The 21946-nt window shown below is 53.7% G+C and overlaps 1 protein-coding gene and 1 long non-coding RNA gene across 2 annotated transcripts in view; one reads left to right on the forward strand and one right to left on the reverse strand.

Moving 5' to 3' along the window:
- Positions 1 to 11010, reverse strand: part of LOC131809837 (uncharacterized) — a 113963-nt gene extending 102953 nt beyond the window's left edge. The window contains exon 1 of the long non-coding RNA XR_009345314.1: positions 10791 to 11010. This is a non-coding gene — a long non-coding RNA (uncharacterized LOC131809837). The remainder of the gene's footprint in view (positions 1 to 10790) is intronic.
- Positions 11011 to 11143: 133 nt separating this feature from the next.
- On the forward strand, positions 11144 to 19916 carry ZC3H12A (zinc finger CCCH-type containing 12A). The gene is made up of 6 exons (XM_059136799.1): positions 11144 to 11296; positions 12136 to 12588; positions 16950 to 17089; positions 17352 to 17586; positions 18150 to 18256; positions 18395 to 19916. Exons 2-6 carry the CDS (start codon positions 12215 to 12217, stop codon positions 19267 to 19269), a joined length of 1731 nt encoding a protein of 576 aa, XP_058992782.1. The 5' UTR covers positions 11144 to 11296; positions 12136 to 12214; the 3' UTR covers positions 19270 to 19916.
- The last annotated feature ends 2030 nt before the right edge of the window (positions 19917 to 21946 follow it).

The raw sequence follows: 21946 nt of genomic DNA on the forward strand, positions 1-21946 counted from the left end.
TCTGAGGGAACTCTTAACTCCCAAGCATTCTGAGGGGCTCTCCCAGGGGATTCACGTCTTTAAATGCACTGCTAGCATCTGCTACTTCTGTATTATAATCAATTAATAAATATTCACTAATTTTTAAAAGGGAACCGTTTGAGAGACTTATGAGTGCTTACTGAATGGACATGCACAGTTACTCAGTCCCTCTCTCATGCCTGAATACTGCCAGGTGTGCCTATGAAACTGTTTTTGAATGATTTTTATTACAATAACAAATTCATAGTCTATACCCATAATGGATCATGGGTTAAAGGAAAGAATTATTTTTTTTAAGATGTATTTATTTCCGAGAGAAAAAGAGAGAGCAGGCAGAGGGGCAGAGGGAGGGAGAGAGAGAATGCTCAAGCAGACACCCCACTGAGCACGGAGCCCAACACAGGGCTTGGCTCCATCTTATGACCCTGAGATCATGACCTGAGCCGAAATCAAGAACCAGCTGCCTAACCTTCTGAGCCACTCAGGCTCCCCCTTTCTTAAAAAAAAAGGATGGTGAAATACAATCAAGACAATGCTTTTTTTCTAAGATTTTATCTTTAACTCATCTCTACACCCAGGACAGGGCTTGAACCCCAAACACCGAGACCAAGAGCATACACTCACTCTACTGACTGAGCCAGCCCAGTGCCCCAGTCAGGATAACTTTTTAGTGAAAATATTTCTGCAAATTCCACATATCGACACACTGCTTACATCTGATCATGGCTTTCACACATTATTTGATAAATGCTGTTGGTACCATCAGGTATCCACCAGGATGGCTAGATTGGGTCCTTACCTTATACCTATGCCAAAATTATGTTCCAGTAGATTTTTTTAAACTATACACACGGGACACCTGGGTGGCTCCGTCGTTAAGCATCTGCCTTCGGCTCAGGTCATGATCCCAGGATCCTAAGATTGAGCCCCATGGCAGGCTCCCCACTTGGCAGGAAGCCTGCTTCTCCCTCTGCCACTTCCCCTGCTTATGTTCCTACTCTTGCTGTGTCTCTCTCTCTGTCAAATAAATAAATAAAATATTTAAAAATAAATAAATAAGCTATATGCATTAAAAAATGAAACCATAGGGGCGCCTGGGTGGCTCAGTCAGTTAAGCATCTGACTTCAGCTCAGGTCATGATCTCTGGATCCTGAGATCAAGCCCATTATGGCTGCCTGCTCAGCAGGGAGTCTATTTGTCTCTCTCCCTCTGCTCCTCCCCCCAAGTCATGTTCTTTCCCTAATAAATAAGTAAAATTAAAAAAAAAAAAAAAATGGAGCCATAAGTGTGTCAGGGGAAAAAAAAAATGGGAGAATTTGTGTCATCATCTTAGATTGGAGAAAGCCTTCCTAAGTATCACAGAAATCCCCCAAACCATAACAGAAAATAATCTGTCCATATACATTAAACTGAAAGATCCCCCCTGCCATAAAGGAAAAAGAAAAGAAAAAAGAAACTCACATACAAAGTCAAATAACAATCAACTCATAGGAAAAGAAAATAGGTGAAATAAAAAAAGAGTTAATTTCCCTTATCTTTTTATTTGTTATTTTTTTTATTTTTTATAAACATATAATATATTTTTATCCCCAGGGGTACAGGTCTGTGAATCTCCAGGTTTACACACTTCACAGCACTCACCATAGCACATACCCTCCCCAATATCCATAACCCCATCCCTTATCTTTAAAGAGCTCCTACAAATCAGTAAGGGATAAGAGACCACCAACCCAACAGAAAAACAGACCAACTGGCCACCAAAGAAAACACGAATTGGGGGCAACTGGGTGGCACCATGGTTTAAGCATCTGACTCTTGATTTCGGTTCGTGTCATCTCGGAGTGGCGTGAGCCCCTAGTCCAATAGGACTGATGTCCTTATTAAAAGAGGAAATTTGGACACAGACACACAGGGAGCATGCCTTGTGAACATCAAGGTGGAGATAGGGTGACCCGTTTACAAGCCAAACCAGCAGAAGACATACTTACCTTCGCATCTCTCAGAATGAAGAAACCCCACCCGGAACCTTGACCTTGGACTTCCCAGAAGTGTGAATTAATACGCTTCTGTTGTTTAACCACCCAGTGTACAGGACTTGGTTATGGCAGTCCTTGCAAACCAAGACAGCCTTTGGCTCAATAAGATGAATTTACCCTGCTCCGTATTTGGTTGCCAAGTGCTGGGTGACCAGGGTCTACACTGTAGTATTGCTTGCCAATAATAGCTAACGGTTAGAAATGCCCAAATGTCTATCAGGCAAAAAGGCCTAAATAAATTATGATGTGTCCTTACAATGGAATATTTTTCAGCCGAATATTTTTCAGTAATGAGGCAGCGCAACACAGTGGTAGGGATTATCACAAAGGTTTATTAGGAAGTGAGCAAAGCAAGGTGCGAGGGCCTTGTTTGAATAGAAATAAGGAGAAACCTAGCAGATTGCACAGTATATATGTAAATATTCCCTTGTAGATGCACAGATTCTGTCTAGAAAGACACAAGAAACTGCTAACTTGGGTTGTTCTCGGTGAACAGAACCCCTTTAAGAACCAAGGAGAGGAGGCTTTGTTTCTACTAGAAACACACCTGTACCTTTTGAACTTTTGATGTTGTTTATGTATCACCTGCTCAAAAAAAAAATCTTATGTGAACGTCAAAATGGCTCTAGGACTTCAAAAACGCACACTAAAAAGAGAAAATATAGCCATTTTGGCTTTTCATCTTTTGGAAATAACAGCTCTTCATCCCTGAAATGGGTTATTTGAGGAGATCCTATCTCCTCTCTTATCTCTTCTTTTAGAATCAAAGCACAAAATTTGTTTTTAAAATAACTAAATAAATCACAGAAATGAAACGCAGAATGCTAGAATTCCGAACTCACATGTAGTGAGAGCAAAGTCTATCTATTTTTTTAAATTCACAGCATGTACATTTCAATCTATTATGATAATTTCAGCATACATTCAGTCCTCAAACCAAGCCTGACAAAATGTTTAATTCATTTGTCTATAAATCGTACTCTTCCTCATAAAATTAATTTAAATTCTGCTAAACAGTGGGCCTTACTTACTAAATAGGAAAGGGTCAAAAGTCACCTGTAAAAGTAAGGAATCTTAATGGATAGAAACTTCTTACAATCTCTGGGATCAGACTGATGTAAAATAAAATAAATTTTCTTCAAATATTTTCTTTACCTTGCAAAAAAAAAGTTGGATTTTTTTTTTTAAGTGTTTGCAAGGTTATTTATGGCTGTGAAACCAGTCTGAGTGTTCAAACATGTTGAGAAATGAAACCTAGGCTCACTGTGTATGGTTGTACAAGCTGTGAACTACAGGACTCCAGAGGGTGCCATTCAGATCATAATCCAAATTGGGCAGTGCACCACCTATGCAGCTGTGCCTCTATCCATCCCATGACTACCATCCCATGAAAATGTTGGGGAGCCGTGGAAGAATTTTGGGGAGGGAGGTGTCAGAGCTGGAGCCACATGGACTATGAAACCAGATTCTCAAGCACACACAGCTTCTTACCTCTCTAGATTGACCTCCCTTTTGGAGTCTCTGGTTTAAGTTTTCTCTGAGCCTCATAACTTGGTTTTCCTAAGGTTGGGGGGTGTGGGGCAGGACCATCTGCTGGGCCTACAATCACTTCCTTTGACTGTACAACTCAAAGCCCTCTGTATTCACTTGGCCAGAAGAAGGGACCCCACCATGCCCCTAAATCTTTACTCCTACCCTCATAGAGGCAGAGGTGGTAAGCACAAGGGACCAGGTAGAGGTGGCTGAACTTTAAGTGACATTCAGGACATGTGGACTCCAGGATCAGCTCTGCCACCACCTTTCTGTGTGATGTTAGCAAATCTTTTAAGCCTCTCTGGGCCTCTGCCTCCTTGTTCTTCAATATGAAGAGGATTACTGCCATTCTTATCTCTGCCTTGTGGGAAACAGACAAGGGCGGGTGGGGGGGGGCAGGTAGGGATGATTTCACAGGAAATGCATACAAACTCATGCATTCCAATCATTATCATGAAACATCAAGAATTAGTGAACTGAGAGCCAGAGGGCCTACTGAGCAGCTATAAAATCTCAAACAAGTCTTGTGACTTCTCTGGACCTTACCATGTGCCAAACAGCAGACGGCGAACCAGATCAGCAATTTGCTAGCCTTTTCACCACTAAGAGTCAGTTCTATTATTTCCAAACATCCCCACCGAGCTCCTATTTTGTAAGATTTTATCCCCAATGCTGTGTTTAGGTAATTATTACATACTTAATAAGTATTAAGTCGTTGTTGAAACCAATATAAAAGATATTTTCCATTGTGAGTGATAGAAGTTAAGGCTTAGAGCTAGGAATAGCTTCAGGCAAGGCTTGATCTGGCAGCTGTTACCAAGGATCTATGTTCTTTCAGTCTCTTGGCTCTGCCTCCTGTGATGGTCACAGGGTGGCTTCCAGGAGCTCCTGGCACTGCTTGCTTTACTCATTTGTGATTGGCAAAAATCAGAGAGCTTGCTTCACAATTAGCTCAAAGAAAAAACCTACAATTGAGACTTGTTAACCCTGATTGGCCTGATTTGGGTCATGTGCATTTTCCTGACCAATTACTAGAGCCTGGAGGCTGAGCTAGTCTGACTTGCAATGGGGTCATTTCTGGCCAGATCACGGGGCTGGGAAATTCCCAGTACTGTCAGGAGGGGGAATGGGGCAAGGACGCTGTGGAGACCACCAGCAAGCTTCCTGCCCTGTGTTTACCTGCCAGTGATATCTCAAACAGCCCATTACCCCTTCTGACCTGCATGTGAGCTACGCACTGATGACCTCTGGGATCTTGTGAGCTGGCAGAGATGACAACCCGGTCTGTGGGCGGGCACGTGAACCACGTGAGCTGACGTCAGCACGGCTAGCAGCAGGCTCCTGACTCTGGGGTTAGATTTGGCCTAGATGCAGCTTCATCCATATCCAGCTTCCAGTTCTCCACTCCCATCTGAACCTTCACAGGTGGCTCAGTTGGAGAGGCCTAGGACTGCCATTTTCAGAAGGGACATGTCTGAGCTGCACTTGGCAAAGAGGGTACAATGCAGGAGCCTATGCCAAACACAGCTGGCATCCCTCGAGCTCACTCACACATTAACTCAACATGCATCTACCGACATGGTTGCATGCCAGATCCCATCCTGGGGAGCCATAGTCAGGCGGGGAGCCGGGTCGGGGGGTCCCAGACCATCGCAGTTAAGAGTGGGAACATAGTATAGGAGACAGTGGGCATCCAGGGTAGAAGGCATGACTGGCTAGCCCAGCACACTTTGCAGCAAGGCCACCTTGGCCCAGCCCTTACTCTCCAGGCCCTAGGGAAGCCCAGGAGCCCATCTGGCAGCCCCCAGGATATCACCAAGGTTGTGTTCCCCTGTATGTAGATGAGGGAGCATTCAACCCAAAACTGGGGACCTGACCCCTGTGCACACCCTTAAGGCTTTACAGAATTCTCTTGGGCCCCTTCAGTGCAGTAGCTCTGGGGCAAGAGCCGGAGGACTGACCCTTCTGCCCCACCCCCGCTTCAGCCTCCTTGTCTTCCTGGATCTCCAAAACCAGGTGGGGCTCACTCAGCAAGGGGGGACACAGTGGGGCCAAAGGGCAAACCGCGGCTGCACCCACCCCCTTTAACGGACACTTGAGATACGACCATTCCTTCGGGTTAGGCACTGCCCTGATCTAGTCCCTGAGTGAGTCACCAAGCCTTCCGAGCACTTGCGTGGGTCTGAACCTCAGGGCTGCCGCCAATGGGGCCACGGAGGCCAGCAATGGAGAAAGCCCGGCCAGTCCCGTTCTCAGCTGTGCCTGAATTAACTTGCTGTGTGGTCGGGGGCAAGTCCCTTTCCCCGTCCATCTCCCCATCTATAAAACAAAGACTCCAGGCTAGTGAAGTCTCTCCGGGGCTTTCCAGCTCTAACCATGCAGAATGTGAGCAGAATTCAAGGTTCAGAAGAGAGGGAGCAGGGGTACCTGGGTAGAGGGAGAGGAGGAGTAGGTGGGATCTAGGGAGGGGAGGCAGGAGGGCCATCTGGCCAGGGCCTCAGAGACAAAAAGGCCCCAAGTGTAGACTTGGGACAGTGTCTCCAAATGGAAATACACTCGGTCACAGCGTACACACACACCCATGGAAATGAACAAAGACATCGGCCCCCTTGCCAAAACACACCGCCTCTAAGGCCCAGGATGTTTTATATACATACATAGATTTTTTTTTTACATCAACTTTTTTACTTTTGGAGTTGACGTCGGATTTATAGAAGAGCTGGAAAGATATACAGAGTTCCCATACACCCCTCACCCCATTTCAGTTTCTCTGATGTTGTCATCTGACATCTCACATCACAGTGGCCCATTTGTGAACACTACAACCACACAACATTGCTACATCTTTGTTGCTGAAGTCCAATCTTTTGTGGACTTAACCAGCATTTCCGTCAACCCTCGCTCTGATTCAGGAACCAACCCAGGGAACCACACTGCTTCCACCTGGCTTTTTTACAGGCTTCCTCTAGGCTGTGACTGTTTTTGTCTTTCCATACTTTTCGTTTTTGGTGGTGGGGGGGGGGAGATTTATGTATTTATTTGGAGAGAAGGAGGAGAGAATCTGGAGCAGGCTCTTCATTGAGCGCAGAGCCCGACACAGGGCTTGAGCTCACGATCCTGGGATCATGACCTGAACCAAAATCAAGAATGGCACGCTTCCCAGACTAAACCAGCCATGTGCCCCTCTGTGCTCTTTAGTCTTAAGGAGCCCCTGTCAAGTGTTTTGTAAAATGTCCTTAAGTTGGTGTTCGTCTTGAGGCTTTCTCTGGGGTCATGGGTTTGGGGAAGAAGAATCACAGAAGGGACGTGCCCTTCTCATCACATGATATCAGGCTCGCACAACAGCCCCTCTGCTCACTCCCGTGGCGAAGTAACCTTGAGCACTTGGTCAAGGTAGTGACTGCCAGGCTTCTCCACCCTAAGGTTACTGTTTTCCCATTTCCTGCTCTATTGTCAGAAGTCTAATGCGAAGGGTGGGGGGTGGAAGGGGCGGGGCTCATGAACTCCAGATCCCGGAAGGGAGCATCTACATAGACTACTTGGAATTCTCCAGTAAGGAAGATTTATTTCTTCTTTCCGGGTTAGCTATCTATGCAATAAGTTATTTCTACCAGCGTGGACTCACGGATATAATTTTATACTTTGGGTTATAATCTAATACTCTGTTATTTCTTTTATTGCTCTAATGGTTGCTGCTGTGGCCACTGGAGCAACGTAGCTCCTGGGTCCTTGGGACACACACCACCATCCTTTTGCGTTTTGAGCGCTTTCCAATTCTGGTGTCTCCTGGGGCTCCCAACTCACCTTTTCCTTGACCCTGCCCTATAGTCAGCCATTACTCCAAGGAAATGACTTATTTTTAAGACCAATCCCCCAATTACTATCTTGTCAGGAGTCCACTGCATTTGAATACATAATGAAAAAAGTTATTTTGTTCAATGACCGTTTCAAACCTACCTCAATTTTTTGGTTTGTTTGGTTTCTTTTTGTAGCTCTACTGTGATGTCTTTTTAAAATATACTAGGAGACGGGGCGCCTGCCTGGCTCAGTCAGAGGAGCACGTGACTCGATCTCGGGGTTGTGAATTTGAGCCCCAGGTAGAGATTACGTAGGTTAAAAAAAAAAAAATTAAATAACTTAAAATATACTAGGAACGTTAAGACATGGGAGGGACCTGCTCTTCTCTCCAATTCTAGAAGTCCTTGATGAATTTAACCTCTGTGGCTACTCTGCTAAGGCTTGGGGTGCAGCCTGACCACCCTTCCTACAGATGTGATCTAGCTTCGGGCTCCTCCCCATTCTGAGCAGCCCAGTGGAGCTATCAAAGGCCAAGGTGATTCCTGCAACCTTTCTCTCTCCAGGTCCCCCATCCCTCACCAAGTGGGTGACCAGTCCTGGACCTCTGTGGACTTCACCCAGGTTGGCCAGGTGGCGAGAAAGCAGGCAAGCTCCAGGAAGGAAGCTGGCGAGCCCAGCCTCCAAAGACAGACAAGCGTGGGCTGGGCACCATTCCATCCAGAGTGCTCCTGGGAATTAGGGCCAACGTTTGCAAAATCCAGCTGTAAGTGGAGCAGGGGTTCCCCAGAGCAGCCCTGGATTCTGCAGAAGAGTCAGCTTCTCAGGAAAGAGCTGCCTTCAACAGCCGGAAGAGAGTGAGACTTCAGTTCACTTGGGGAGGGGACAGAGCTGCGTGACTCATCACCCGGTCTTGCCGGCTACAACTGGCACAGCAATGGACCTCCCAGAGGAGGTCCCAGGCAGGCAATCACAATCCGGCTCGTAGGGACACGGGGCCGGGTGCCGTGGGAGGACTAGGGAGGAAGCAGAGTGGTGTTTGAAGAGTCTCGGAGGGCCTCCCAGAGGAGGTGACATCATCAAAAAGATGAATGGAATTGGTCAGGTGGCAGTCCGAGGGAAGGAAGGGAGGGTACTCCCCCCAAGGAAGAAGCAGATGCAAAGCACTGGCCCAGTGCCTGCAGCCTGGTAAGCAGTCCTGAAATGTGAGGCGTTATCGCTGCGGCTGACTTACCATCATCACAGTGATTAACCTGGGCTTGTTTCTTAATATTTTTCTTATCTTAAAGTTAGTTCCTGTGATGAATAAATGCCTAATGGCACTGAGCTTTTCCTTACTATAAAAGAGTGGCGCTGAAAATCAGGGGTTCGGTATCCGTAGCGCTCAGCCTGAGTAGCTGAGACCAGCGGGGGTTGGGGGGGGCATGGAAAGGGGCCTTGTTCTGCCTCTCTCCTTGGCTGGCGGCCCTCCCCTGGGGGGCATAGGAGGGAACATTCTGGGGTCTTTAAAGGTGAGAGGCAACAAGGCAGGGACCTGGATAGACAGGGTCAGGCAAGTCCCAAGGAAGAGCTTCCCGGCCTGGCTAGAAATGAAGGCTCCCTCCTCCCTGGGTCTTCTGCGGCCTCTTAAAACAGGAAGGTACTAGAGGTGGGTACCTCAGAAGGAGCTCTGCGAATCCCAACTCTACGGGCCCGGGCAAATGACTTCACCTTTCTGAAACTCTGAGTTTTTGTTGCTTCAACTCTACAAGCGCACTAAGATATGTACGAGAATTTTCAAAGCACATGCCTGGTAACAGCTACCTATGTAAATAAGTAACAAATCCCAGAAAGCACAACCGATAACAGAATGGACAAATAACTAGTGGTATAGTCCTAAAATGGAATATTATTCAATCGTAAAATAAATAACTTATAGGGACACTGACAACAGAAATATATTAAAAAAAAAAAATTTCTTTTTTATGTCGGGGGAGCCTGGCTGGCTCAGTCGGTGGAATGTGCAGCTCTTGATCTTGGGGTTGTGGGTTCAAGCCCCACATTGGATGCAGAGACTAGTTAAAAATAAATCTTAAAAAAAAAAAAAAAACCAACAACAATTCTGCATGAAAATAGGGAGTCACATAATTATAGAATGCTTCCCTCTGCACACAAAAAAAGCAAAACTAAACTAAACAATCTGATGTTCAGGGATTTATACCAAAGTGATAAAACCAAGAGAAAATCAAGGAAATGACTAGCACAATTAAAACAAAATTCAGGAAAACGGTCCTTCAAGGAGGAAGGGCGGAAGCTGCAGTGGAGGCATGTGGAGGGTCTCAAAGCTACTGGTATGGGTCTAGTTTTTCAGCTAGCTAGTGGACATATAGATATTTTATTGTTACTACTATTATCCATTAAGCCGAATCTGTATAGCATATACAGTGTCTTTTACCATAAAACTCTATGGCTGTCACACTAATACTTACCTTATAGGATGCATGCCTACGATAAGGCAGAGAAAATTAAAGTATTGGTACACAGTCAGCTCTCAGTTTTGAGGGCTTTGGCTGCCTCAGTTTCCCCATCTTCAAAGAGAGCGGGTGATACTGCTGAGGCTTCATCCTCTAGCTTGAGGGTTCTGTGTTCCCCTTTTCTTTCTTTCTTTCTTTCTTTCTTTCTTTTTTTAAAGATTTTATTTATTTATTTGACAGAGAGAGAGATCACAAGTAGGCATAGAGGCAGGCAGAGAGAGAGGGGGAAGCAGGCTCCTCACTGAGCAGAGAGCCGGAAGACCCTGGGATCATGACCTGAGCTGAAGGCAGAGGCTTTAACCCACTGAGCCACCCAGGTGCCCCTGTTCCCCTTTTAAACACATACACACACACACCCTTGAGGGCAGATGTCAGGCCCGATCTTCTCACCAAAAAGTCTCCCCTCTGCTCCAGGTCACTGGTGGTTTCAAAAATGGCAAAGGTGGCTCCTGGGGCCCTGGCATGGAAGCCCCGGGTCCTCCTTCCAGTCCTTTCCAGACAGGGCAATTAAGCCTTTTCTGAATTTCTCAAGGGTAAAATGGGCCTAGCAATCTGTCTTCCTCACCTAAGGCCACGGGTAAACAGCGAAAAGTGCTGTGCTGCAGTGGGAGGCCAGGACTGCCTGACCTGGGACCTAGGAGCATCCTCAGGGCGGGAGGCGGGGTGGGGTGCATCCGTGAGCTGCGCAAGAGAATACCGTGTGAACACTCCTGGTGATTGAAGTAAGCGGACCTCTTTGCCAAGTTTTTCGCCTCGGCCACTGTGTACTTCTGGCTGTACTCTCCTATCCTGCTAAGTGTCCTCACCACGTCCCTGTTCCAGTCACGGTGTACCTGTTCAGTGCTCCTGGATCGGTGTGAAAGGTGCCCGTGTTTGCAACTAAGGACCTACCTCCAGCGGTGGGTGGATCGACCTCTGGGTACCTGATTCATTCAGCGCGACCGTGACTGTACCGGGCTCAGTCGGGGCGTACTTGTCAGGCGCTCCTGGGTCTGAATGTGCGCGGCCGACCCGGTCCCCGCGTGGCCGTGTGCACCTGGCCCGGCCCGCGCCTCCCTGACGCCGGCGGGGAGATGCGCCGCGGCCGGGCACACGGAGGCGCTGCCTCCGCGGCTGCCCGCGCGTCCCTGCCCACCCCCCCGTTTTGGCCCGGTCAGCGGCCGCGCTCTGGCCGCGGGGGCGGGGCCGGGGTGGGGCGGGGCGGGGCGGGGGCGGAGCAGGAAGGGGCGGTGGCCGCTCCGCCCCCTACCGCCCGGGCTGGCTACCGCCTCCCCTGCCCGGCTTCCGCGTCACGGTGCCGAACGCCACCTGCGCGCTCGGTATAAAGGCGCCGCCGGCCTCGCCCCCAGGACTCGGCCCGATGGAGACGCCGCGGGCCGAGGCAGGCGCTCGGCGGGGTGAGGCGCGCGGCGGGGAGGGGGCACGGGCTCCGGGGAAGGGCGGGCGGCGCGGGGAGGGCTCCGGCTAAGACCGGCCGGAGGGGAGGGACGTGGGGCGGGTTCCCTCCGATCTCGCCGGTCCCCAGGAACCCCGCTAACTTAGTTTAAGTTGGGGGAGTCTGAGGGAGAGGCAAGGTCCAGAGGGGAGCCGAGAGAGTGCGGGGCTCGGGGCCGGGACAGCCTCCGCGTCACCCGCGCCCCGCGGCCAGCCAGAGTTTCCCAGCAACTTTTCTCGCGGGTGGGTCTTCCCGGAAACTTCTCCCTTCTCGGCCCGCGAGTCCGGCCGCGGGCCCTGCGCCTCCTGGGCCTGGGCTCGGAGCGCGGGGCGAGCGGAGGCGACGGCCTCAGCGGGGAAGCCCCCGGCACCCCCTCCCCCCTCCCCGAGCGCACTTCCAACCTCGGGTTTCCATCCGAGAGCCCCGCCCAGCATCTGTGGGGGCGCAGCGACGTCCTGCGAGGCCTTCCAGGACTGCTGGGTCCCCTGGGTTACCGTGGGGCTGGGGGCGGGGTAGGAGGTGGAGCCAAACTGCCTAAGTTCAAGTCTTTGCGCCACCAGCTAACAGCTGGGTGACCTTAAGTTCTTGAAGTCTGTGGCTCAGTTTCAACCTTTATATAGTGAGAATGATGCCTCCTAGCCAGGACAGCTTTTGAGAGGGTAGGAGAGGTGACACACGCAGATGGCTTTGCCTGGTGCCACCAGTCAGTGTAGCCTGAACCTGTTGGGTGGGTAGGGGCTGGAGAGGGGTGGGAGAGAGTGCCACTCCCATCCATCTCTAATTCTTACGGTTGTCCTATAGGAGCTGTGGCAGGTGCCTTCCACCCGTGTGAACTGTGAGTGGCAGGTGGAGAGAGGTCCACTCAGAAAGCCAGCCCACCATGAGTCTGTGGGAACTGGGTTCCCCCAGGCCAGCTCAGAAGCCCAGCGCGGAGGAGACATCGGCTGTGGAGCTGCAGATGAAGGTTGATTTCTTCCGGAAGCTTGGCTACTCATCTGCTGAGATCCACAGTGTCCTGCAGAAACTGGGGGTGCAGGCCGACACCAACACAGTGCTGGGCGAGCTGGTCAAACATGGGTCAGCAGCCGAGCGGGAGCGCCAGGCCTCCCCAGACCCCTGCACTCAGCCCCCACTGGTCCCCCGGGGTGGGGGCACCCCCAAGGCTCCCACCCTGGAACCCTCGGCACCAGAGGAGAACAAGGAGGGCAGTGACCTGAGACCTGTGGTCATCGACGGGAGCAACGTGGCCATGAGGTACATGTCACTTCCGGGGCCAAGGCCAGGGCCTATGGTGGGGTGTGGTGGCCTTATGTCTCTGCATCTCTGGTAGAGGGGCCTTCAGGAAAGCGTTTGAACTGTTCTCACAAACGGATGGAGAGGAAGGGAAAGCTCTTTACTGAGGCTCTCCCTTAATACTTAGGCTTCTTGGAAGTGGGTTTGTTAGGAATGCTTTAGGGATGAGGACAGGGGCTCAAAGATGTGCCCATGGGCACACACCACTGGTAAGTGGTAGAGCTGGGATTTGAACTCGGGTCCCCCTGTCTCTGATGTTCACCCTGGGCTTTTCATCTCTCCCTAAAGACCAACACTCAGTCTTAATTCCTCTCCTGAGACACGAAGCAGTATGGTGTAAGGGATTATAGTTCTCCCGTGTAGGAGTCGGTCACTTAATGTCTTGGAGCTTTCTCTCCTTGTCAGTAAGACCCAGCTAACCCCTACTGAGGTGACATTGTGAGGAGAGGAGGTACCGAGCCTGCAGACACCCAAGCTCAGCAAGCAGTAGCTGATACCACTGTTACTTCGGGATCTGGGGCCTCTGAGGCCTTGTGCCAGACCTGGACTCCTGTGGAAGTAGGCCCAGGTACTGGGACCTTTGTCGCTGTGACCAAGAGTGACCCCCAGGATCTGGCTTACATGGGGGTGGGGGATGGTCAGCTGTGACTTGGGTCACCTCTGCTACAGCCAGGTTTCCCTGTGCTAGACTGGGCCTAGTCCCCGAGCCCCCCTCCAGGGCCAGAGCCAGGACTCCACCTCAGCAGTCCTCCCCTCTTCGCCAAGACTCTTACAGGGAATGGGGTCAGGTGAACCCCAGCCGGGGCTGAGCCTGGGGAGCCCAGACCTCCCTTCAGTCCAGGCCCCGCCCTCTAGGTAGGGGCTGGGTGGGTCGTCGACCGGGAAAAGTTCCGGTGGGCGTGGTCAGGGAGCCCCTCCTCCATGCCTCGGCCCGCCCCGCCCTTGGTCGGGGGCCTGGAGAAGGCTCCTTCCCCGGCTGCCCTGAGGGGTCTCCCTGGGAGGGGTGGGGGGCTGCTTAAGGCTTCAATGTCCTTGGCTCCGCCCACTCCCAACCCAGCTGGGTCAAGTCTGCAGTCAGGCCAGTCCCGGCCCAGCTAAGCCGTTGTGCAGGGGGACCTGTTCCGCCAACTTGGGATCAATCTTCCTGCCTCTGAAATGGGCTGAGCCTCTGTGGGAGGTTGGATAAAGCTGGCTCCCGCTTGCTAGCGGCAGCTGGTCACAACCTGTGCTTTGAGAGGGATCCCCTCTCTGGCTCCAGCAGCTTGTGGCTGGCCCAGGAGCCTCGCGGGTCTGTGACTTATTCCGCTGGAGCCTTGGGCAGGCTGCGCTGGCCATCTCCCGCCACACACACCCCCCGCCCCCGGGACAGCCATGTGCTCTGTGTGTTTGTATCCTGGCGGGAGGAGGAGGGGCCTGGGCGGGAGGAGGGGGCTGGCCGGAGGAGCCAGCCGGGAGAGGCACAGCCGCGGGGGGGTTTCTGAGCTGGGGCTGTAGCAGGAGGGGAATTCCAGCCTCAGACTTCCTGTCTCAGCTGCCGCTGGGTTCCTGCCCTGCTGCCCCCTCCCCCCCCCAAGGGCAGGCAGGCCAGCCCCCAGCGTATGCAAATCGTGGGGAAATTCACCTCTGTTTCCTTCTAAGGGAATTTTTCTCCTCTAGCTGGGCCCAGCCCAGGCACATCTCTTCACCTGGCTAGGCTGGCCTGGCCCTGCCCTCTGTCCTTGGGTGGGAGCAGCCGAGCCGGAGTGCCCTACGTCCTCCCACAACTTAGCCAGTGTCTAGTTAGCTGGACTGGGGGTGCCTGAGCTTCTAGGCAAACAGGACTGCGGTGGGGAGGGAGGATGTTTGGTTTTCCTGTGCCAGCAGCAGAGCTTCCTTCACTGCAGCAAGACGGACTAAAGTTAGATCTAGCAAGGCACTTCTGGCCTGGCCTGACCTGCGGAACTGCCTCGGGTTCAGCTCCTTCCAAGGGCAGGACTCTGACTACCTGCGTGCGAAGTATTTTAGGGGCTAGGACAGCTGAAAGCAGACTTGTCCCCAGCATAGGTTTTTCATGCCCAGAGGCAGTAACTCTCCTGGATTAGATCCCTGAGTTTACAGATGCTGGCTAGGATGGGGCATGAGCACGCACACATGTGTGTACAGACGTGGGGACGGTGGGTGTGTGTGCGCCGGCTGCTCTCCTGAGTCGGGGAGCCAAGCCGGGGATGATCACATTCCCATGGTCCTGTGGAGGCAGCAGAGGCTCAGGGAGTGGCGGGGTGGAATGTGACAGGAGAAGCACTGGGCATTTGAAGAGAAACCAGGGATCTGAGCTATCCTGGAAGGTCCTGGAAGGCTTCTCAGAGGCAGTGCCGTTTCTCGTGGGTCATGAGAAAGAGCTAGAGTTGGCCAGATGCATCCTTGTCTCCTGTTCCCAGCCTGTCCCTACCTCCTAACACTTTGTTCGGGCTCACATTGGGGAGCTTTTCTTTCCACTGCACAAACTTCCAGTCTTGCTGTTAGGACTAGGAAGGCAAGCCAGGAGCCCCAGATGTGGGTTCAAGTTCTGCCCCTTCCCGCTAGCCGGGGAGCCTTAGATGAGTTCTGGATCCCCAGTTGCCTTCACTGTGGCCGTGTAAGGATGACGAAAGCAGGTGTGGGACCCATTTGGCCTCCAGAAGGAGCTTGGTGCCCACTCAGCCCCATCTGCCCCCCTCCCCCAGCCAGGGTTGGTGCTTTGTGCCTGAGAATGAGCACAGGCTCTGGGCTGCGTCCCTGTTCCACAGTCCCTGCTACGAGTTGTACTCCGTGGATTAGTTTTCTCATGGGAATGGAGGGGAGAGGGGCCTTTAATGATAGGACCCTTCTCAGAAGCCTGCTGATGATTCCCTGCTAAGCTCTTAGATCAGGGCTGGGATCCCTGCTCTCAGTAAATGTTAACTTTCATTATAAACAGGCTGGTGGACAGGGGGGAGGCCCCACCACCTGGTGGGCATGAGCACTGCCTTCAGCTGGACTTTGCCTCCCCTACAATTTATGGAGACCTTCAGACTGGGAGCCCCAGACAGCCTCCATGCCCCCAGCTACCCTGCTCCCATCTCTCCCTTCTCTTGGGACTCCAGCTGCCAGCCTCCCCCCACCCCAGCCACCCACAGGATGTGGTTGCCCATGGACTTGCCTCTTTTGTGTAACGTTTATTCTGTTTTATTTGCCAAATATGAGTATCTTAGGGGCGGGGGCTGTTGGGGAGGAGCTGTAGCTGGCCTCATCCAGGGCCCCCAGCCTGGGCATGGAGGCATTCTACAACAGTCACTGGTTCCCCGGGAGCTCCCACCCCTCAACCCTCCCAGGAAGCCAGCTGGAACCTCCCTTTGCTGGACTGTCTCTGGCCTCAAGCAAACATGAAAGTGAAGCCACTGACACGGCCCTGCAGACTGCCAGGCCCATTTTTCAGCTAGGGAAACTGAGCCAGAGCAAGCCAGCAGCCGATCCAGGCTTGCTTCTGGATCCAGCCACCTTTGGAGGGGGTGACCTTGTCAGACCACAGCAGCGGGATGGCCCACCTCCCATCTCCTGACAGAGAGTCCCCTGATGGCTTCCAGATGGCCTTTCTCCCTCTGCTCCTGCCCTGCCAGGAGGGGCTAGGAGAGCACAGAGCAGTCTAGGCATTTGGGGGAATTGGTAGTCTTGGGAGGAAAGGCTCTTTCACTTTCAGACTGAAAGGCTTCTGCGTGCCTCTCCCACTGGGTCAGCGGCTGCCCTATGTGGGACAGTGGATCGTGCCTCCTTCCCCTTCGGCCTCCTCAGTCCCAGCCCTGGGGCCTTTGTGGGACTGAACTTTAATCCAGGTTTAATCCGGAGCAATCTGGTTTCTCTCCAGTTAGCCGGGGCTTGTCCCAGCCAACCCCCACCCACAGCACCACCCAGCGGGGAGAGGGAGGACTGGTGACTCAGGGTGCCTGTGTACGTCCGTGTCCCCGTGGTCCCAGCACCCCTGGGTGGGGCAGGAACCAGAAGGCTCCTGGAGCCTTTCCCCCACCCCCAGGTGTGTTGCAAGCAGCCTGACCCTCCCCCACATGGGGAGCGGGTGCCACCAGATTCCTGGGCGGCTCCTCACTGTCGGGAGATGGAACGGCAGGGAAAGTCCCTGGTCAGGCCGTCCCGGACACTGTGGGAACCAGCAGGGAATGCAGGCCTTGGGCCAGAGGGCAGTGGGCTGAGCCTGGCCTCCCTGCCACCCAGGCCAGGCCAGGGGCTGGGGAGCAAGGCCTTCGCGCTTGGGGCTACGGGAGAGTGGGCCAGCCACCCTCGCAGGCTGACCCTGCCCCTCTTCTCCTTCCCAGTCACGGGAACAAGGAAGTGTTCTCCTGCCGGGGCATCCTCCTGGCAGTGAACTGGTTTCTGGAGCGGGGCCACACAGACATCACAGTATTTGTGCCATCCTGGAGGAAGGAGCAGCCTCGGCCCGATGTGCCCATCACAGGTGGGTAGCACCTCTGAGGGGGCGTGAGGGGCAGGGGATATCCTGCCCCCTCCAACCCCACTCAGCGGGGCTTCTCCCCACAAGAGACCCTTTGGGTGTGACAGCCGCTTTTAGGCCTCAAGCAGAGACCAGCATTGCTTTTCCCAGCTTCCTCTGTGCTCAGCAACTCCTGCTGGACACCTGGGGTTCAGAGCCTCTGTGCCTGGCCAGCAGGAGCTCCAGGGCCTCGGCAGCCCTGACCTCTGTTGGCGCTGTCTTACAGACCAGCACATCCTGCGGGAGCTGGAGAAGAAGAAGATCCTGGTGTTCACCCCGTCTCGGCGCGTGGGTGGCAAGCGCGTGGTATGCTATGATGACCGCTTCATTGTGAAGCTAGCTTTCGAGTCTGACGGGGTGGTGGTCTCCAACGACACGTACCGGGACCTCCAGAGCGAGCGGCAGGAATGGAAGCGCTTCATTGAGGAGCGGCTGCTCATGTATTCCTTCGTCAACGACAAGTACGGTCCTGGTCCTTGGGGATCAGGGTCAAGTATGGTCTGGGGTCCCAGGGTAGGGAGGGGAAGCCAGATGTGTCCTTGGGCATTGGGGGTGGCTAGGAGGAGCTCTGCTGGGGCCACGGCCTTGCATCCAGGCAGCTTTGGGAGTGAGAGGGACCTGGCACCAGGTAGGAAGGTCAGGCTGGGGATGGGGGCACAGGGTGGGAGGGGGTTAATGTGGAGGGTTGGGTAGAAGCAGCAGTGATGGTTTATAGTTAGTGGTTCCTGGCACTCAGCCCCTGATCAGCAGCCAGTGGATGGATGCAGCCTTTGATTAGGATTTTCAGGTTGCTGGTCTCCCATGGCCTTGGAGAACTACTCTAATGGCCTCTCCAGCTGGGGCTTCCTCCCCTCCCTTGGGGTAGTCCCACCTGGGGCCGAGGGATGTCATGCAAGGATGCTCACCAATTTTAGGAGCTGCACTCCCTCTTGTTCTTCCTTGTGAGGCTCTCTGTCCAGCCCCCCTCCCTGCCCCCACTCAGCCCCGGGAAGTCCCCCCTTCATGCCTCCCACCTCCTCTGCAGGTTCATGCCGCCTGATGACCCTCTGGGCCGTCACGGGCCAAGCCTGGACAACTTCCTTCGTAAGAAGCCACTCACAGCAGAGCACAGGAAGCAGCCTTGTCCCTATGGTAAGAGACACGGGCCCAGAGCTCTTCCTCTCAGAGACTACCCAACCCCAAGTTTCCCATGCCACTCCCTTTCCTCTCCCGGCCCTGGTCCTGGAGCCTCCCGCCCCCCAGCTCAGAGCTGTCCTCACTGTCTTGCAGGGAGAAAATGCACCTACGGGATCAAGTGCCGATTCTTCCACCCGGAGCGGCCGAGCCGCCCACAGCGCTCTGTGGCTGACGAGCTCCGCGCCAACGCCCTCCTCCCACCCGCTAGGGCCCCGGGCAAGGACAAAAGTGGCCAGCGGGCTTCACCCTCACCCCAGCCCAGCTCTGTGCCCACAGAGCATGAGCAGTGTAGCCTGGATGGGAAGAAGCTAGGAGCCCAGGCGTCCCCGGGGCCGCACCGAGAGGGTCTGACCCAGCCCTTCGCCCCAGCGGGCAGGATCCTGCCCCCTACTGGGGGCAGTGGCAGCAGCTTTGGGCCCACAGACCTATTCTCCCAGACACCAGATTCTCTCCCATACACCTCCCAAGAGTGTCTGGACTCGGGCATTGGCTCCCTGGAGAGCCAGATGTCAGAACTGTGGGGGGTTCGTGGAGGAGGCCCCGGTGAGCCCGGCCCTCCTCGGGGCCCTTACGCCGGCTACAGCCCCTACGGGGCCGAGCTCCCAACCCCTCGGGCCTTCTCTGCCTTTGGAGGGGCCGTGGGTGCCGGCCACTTCAGTGTCCCTGCCGACTACGCCCCCCCGCCGGCTGCTTTCCCAGCTCGAGAGTACTGGTCTGAGCCCTACCAGCTGCCCCCGCCCACCCCAGTCCTGCAGGACCAGCAGGTGCCAGGCCCGGGTGCTGACAGGGGCCTGTGGGGCGGGACCAGCAGCCTGGCCAAGGAGCGAGCCAGCGTGTACACCAAGCTGTGCGGGGTCTTCCCCCCACACCTGGTAGAGGCTGTGATGGGGCGCTTCCCGCAGCTCCTGGACCCCCAGCGGCTGGCTGCCGAGATCCTTTCCTACCAGCCCCGGCACCCCAGCAAGTGAGCCAGCTGTGCTGCGCCAGCCGCCCCCAAGGCTGGACTGTGGGAGGAGTGAAATAGGGAAGGGAACCTGCAAACCAAAGATACTGTAGGATTGGTTCTGGCCCACCCGGCGCCTGCAGCCAGCTGCCGTGTGGGGCAGGAGCGATCACCCTGTTGATGCACATTGTATCTGTAGTTTAAGGAGACGCTGCCGTAAAGGCATCAGTCTGTGGCTGAAGCCCAAACCCTCCTTTCTCTCAGAGGGCGGGGAGGGAGGCGGTGGGGAGCAGAGGCCTGGGCTGGGGGCCCTGTGCACGGCCCCCCACCTCCGCCCCGTCCCTGGGATGCCGGCCTTAGCTGGCTAGTTAGGCACCATGTGCCTGCCCTCCAAGGGCCTCTCCTGTACGCCAATGAGGCCTCATCCGTGCTCTCGCGGGGCACCAGGCTTCATGTTAGTAAGCAAGATGCTTCTTAATAACCCACCTTCTGTCCCACTCTGTTCGCCTGTCTCCTTGCCCCCACCCTCTCTTCCGCTCCTCTGTACTCCCAAGTCATCTCTCCCTTCCGCAAGAGTGGGAACGCATATATGTATGTGTACAAGTATAACGTTAAATTTGTAAGTCCCTGCCTTCCTGAACACGTCAATAAAGTACAATGTGAGCCCCTTTAGATGATGGTCTGGGTTGTGCTTGGGGGTTGAGCGGGCTTTGCGCAGCGGAAAGTCAGCAGGCGTGCGCTCAAGGTGCTTGGTCCCTTGGGAGCAGGGCCTTCCTAACAGGCCAAGGGCCAGGCCCTGGGGTGGGGGGCACCCACAGGCAGGGGTGGGGGAGGGCTGGGGAATTGATGTCCGTCCTGAGACAGTGGGGTGGCAGGGGGTGGGGGTTGGGATTCAGCTGTTCCCCTTTTCTGCCCTGTGACCAGAACTGAGGACAGAAAACCATCTGGCTGAGAAGAGGGCTTTCGGGATGGTTTGAGGAGAGAGGGTGGTGGGGGAGCCCTTAGGTGCCCGGCTCCGGCCCCACCCTCCCAGACACTACAGAGTCCTAGACGCAGAGCTGCCCGAGTGAAGCAGGGGGTGTGGAAGCATCGTGGAGAGGCGACGCCAGGGTAGCCTCCATGTGGGAGGGTAGGGGTTCTGCTCCCAAACTCGGGAACTGGCTCTGTCACCAGATTCACCGGGGGCAAGTGACTGCCCCTCCGTGGGCCTCAGTTTCCTCATCTACGAAATGGAGATACTAATGGTAGCTACCTCACAGGATTGTACAGAGGACTTGAGAGCATGTGTTTGGCCACATGACCCAGGGCCTGGCACATAGTAAGTGCTCATCCAAGGGGCCTCTGGTGTTGCTGTCTGTGGGCTATGTTCACCTCACCATCTCAACCCTCTCAGCGGCCCCTAGAAGGAAGGCAGCCAGGAAGGAAAAACACTTTTCTCCAGTGAAAAAATGAGATATAAATGTTAAAGATTTTAAGTGAAAAGCCGGGCTATCAAAAATGGTCCCCAAACAAAACACCATCAGCAGGAGAAAACAGAAAAAATACAGTTTTAATAACTCTCTAGCTGAACATGTCACCTAATCTGTACTTATTGTTTGTGAAGCTTTTATAGTATCTGTATTTTTTCTTTTTTTAGAAACTGCTTTACCACAGAACATCTGTGCATCATGTTGAGGAAAATGCTGGTGTGGCCATCTCCCCACACACTGGGCCCCAACTGTGCTCCGCACCCTGAACACTTTTTTTTTTTTAAAGATTTATTTATTTATTTGTTTGTTTGTTTGTTTGTTTATTTATTTTGAGAGAGGGAAAGAGTGATTCGGGGGGAGAGGGTGAGGGAGAAAGAGAATGTCCAGCAGATTCCCTGCTGAGCGGGGAGTCTGATGTAGGGCTTGATCCCACAACCCTGAGATCATGGCCTGAGCTAAAATCAAGAGTCGGATGCTCAACCGACTGAGCCCCCCCACCCCAGGCACCTCACCCGAGACATTTTTTAGAGGCCTGCATTTAAAGCAGGAAGCTGATGCAAAGTGGGAATGATCTCAGCAAACATCTCGAAGCCCCCACGTGTGCTCTTGAAGGCACCCCATGCTCGTTGCTTCCAGCCTCCTTGGAAGGTTTTATTTGCACTGAGAAAAGTCATTGCCTTCCTTATAAAATATTTTCTCCAGTCAAGTACTATATTCCAGATTACAAGGCTATTTGTGGGTCTTTGTTTGTTTTTATGGGACAGGAAGCTAAAAGACCAGACTGTCCAGTTCATTATCAGCTACTGGCCTGGCAAAGGAAGGCCACTGGCAACGCCAGGCTGAGTGGTTTGCCTGAGGTCCCAGAGATGAAGGCAGGCTGGAGCAGGCCCTCGAGTTTGGGGCCCCGGCTCCACACACCAGAAGGAAGGACCCCAGGCGCTGCTTCGCAACAACTCTCAGGCCTGAGAAGGAGGGAGGCAGGGGGTACCCTCAGCCCGCACCTCCTAACCCTGTTAGGTATACAGCCACCACAAAGAATCCCTCCAGCCTGACAGTGAAAGGACCAACCCCCACCCCCGCTCAGCAGTGGGCACCCCAGCAGCCAAACCCACCAAGCCCCCCTCTATCTGCACATCATGTGGGACGCGAAGGCCACGAGGCCTCGGGAGCAGCCTGGAAGGAGCAGAGAATTCGAGGGCTCTCATTTGGACCTTGACCAGAGCTGAGCTCTGG

This window comes from Mustela lutreola, chromosome 10, assembly GCF_030435805.1.
Source record: "Mustela lutreola isolate mMusLut2 chromosome 10, mMusLut2.pri, whole genome shotgun sequence".
In the NCBI taxonomy this organism is placed as follows: Eukaryota; Metazoa; Chordata; class Mammalia; order Carnivora; family Mustelidae; genus Mustela; species Mustela lutreola.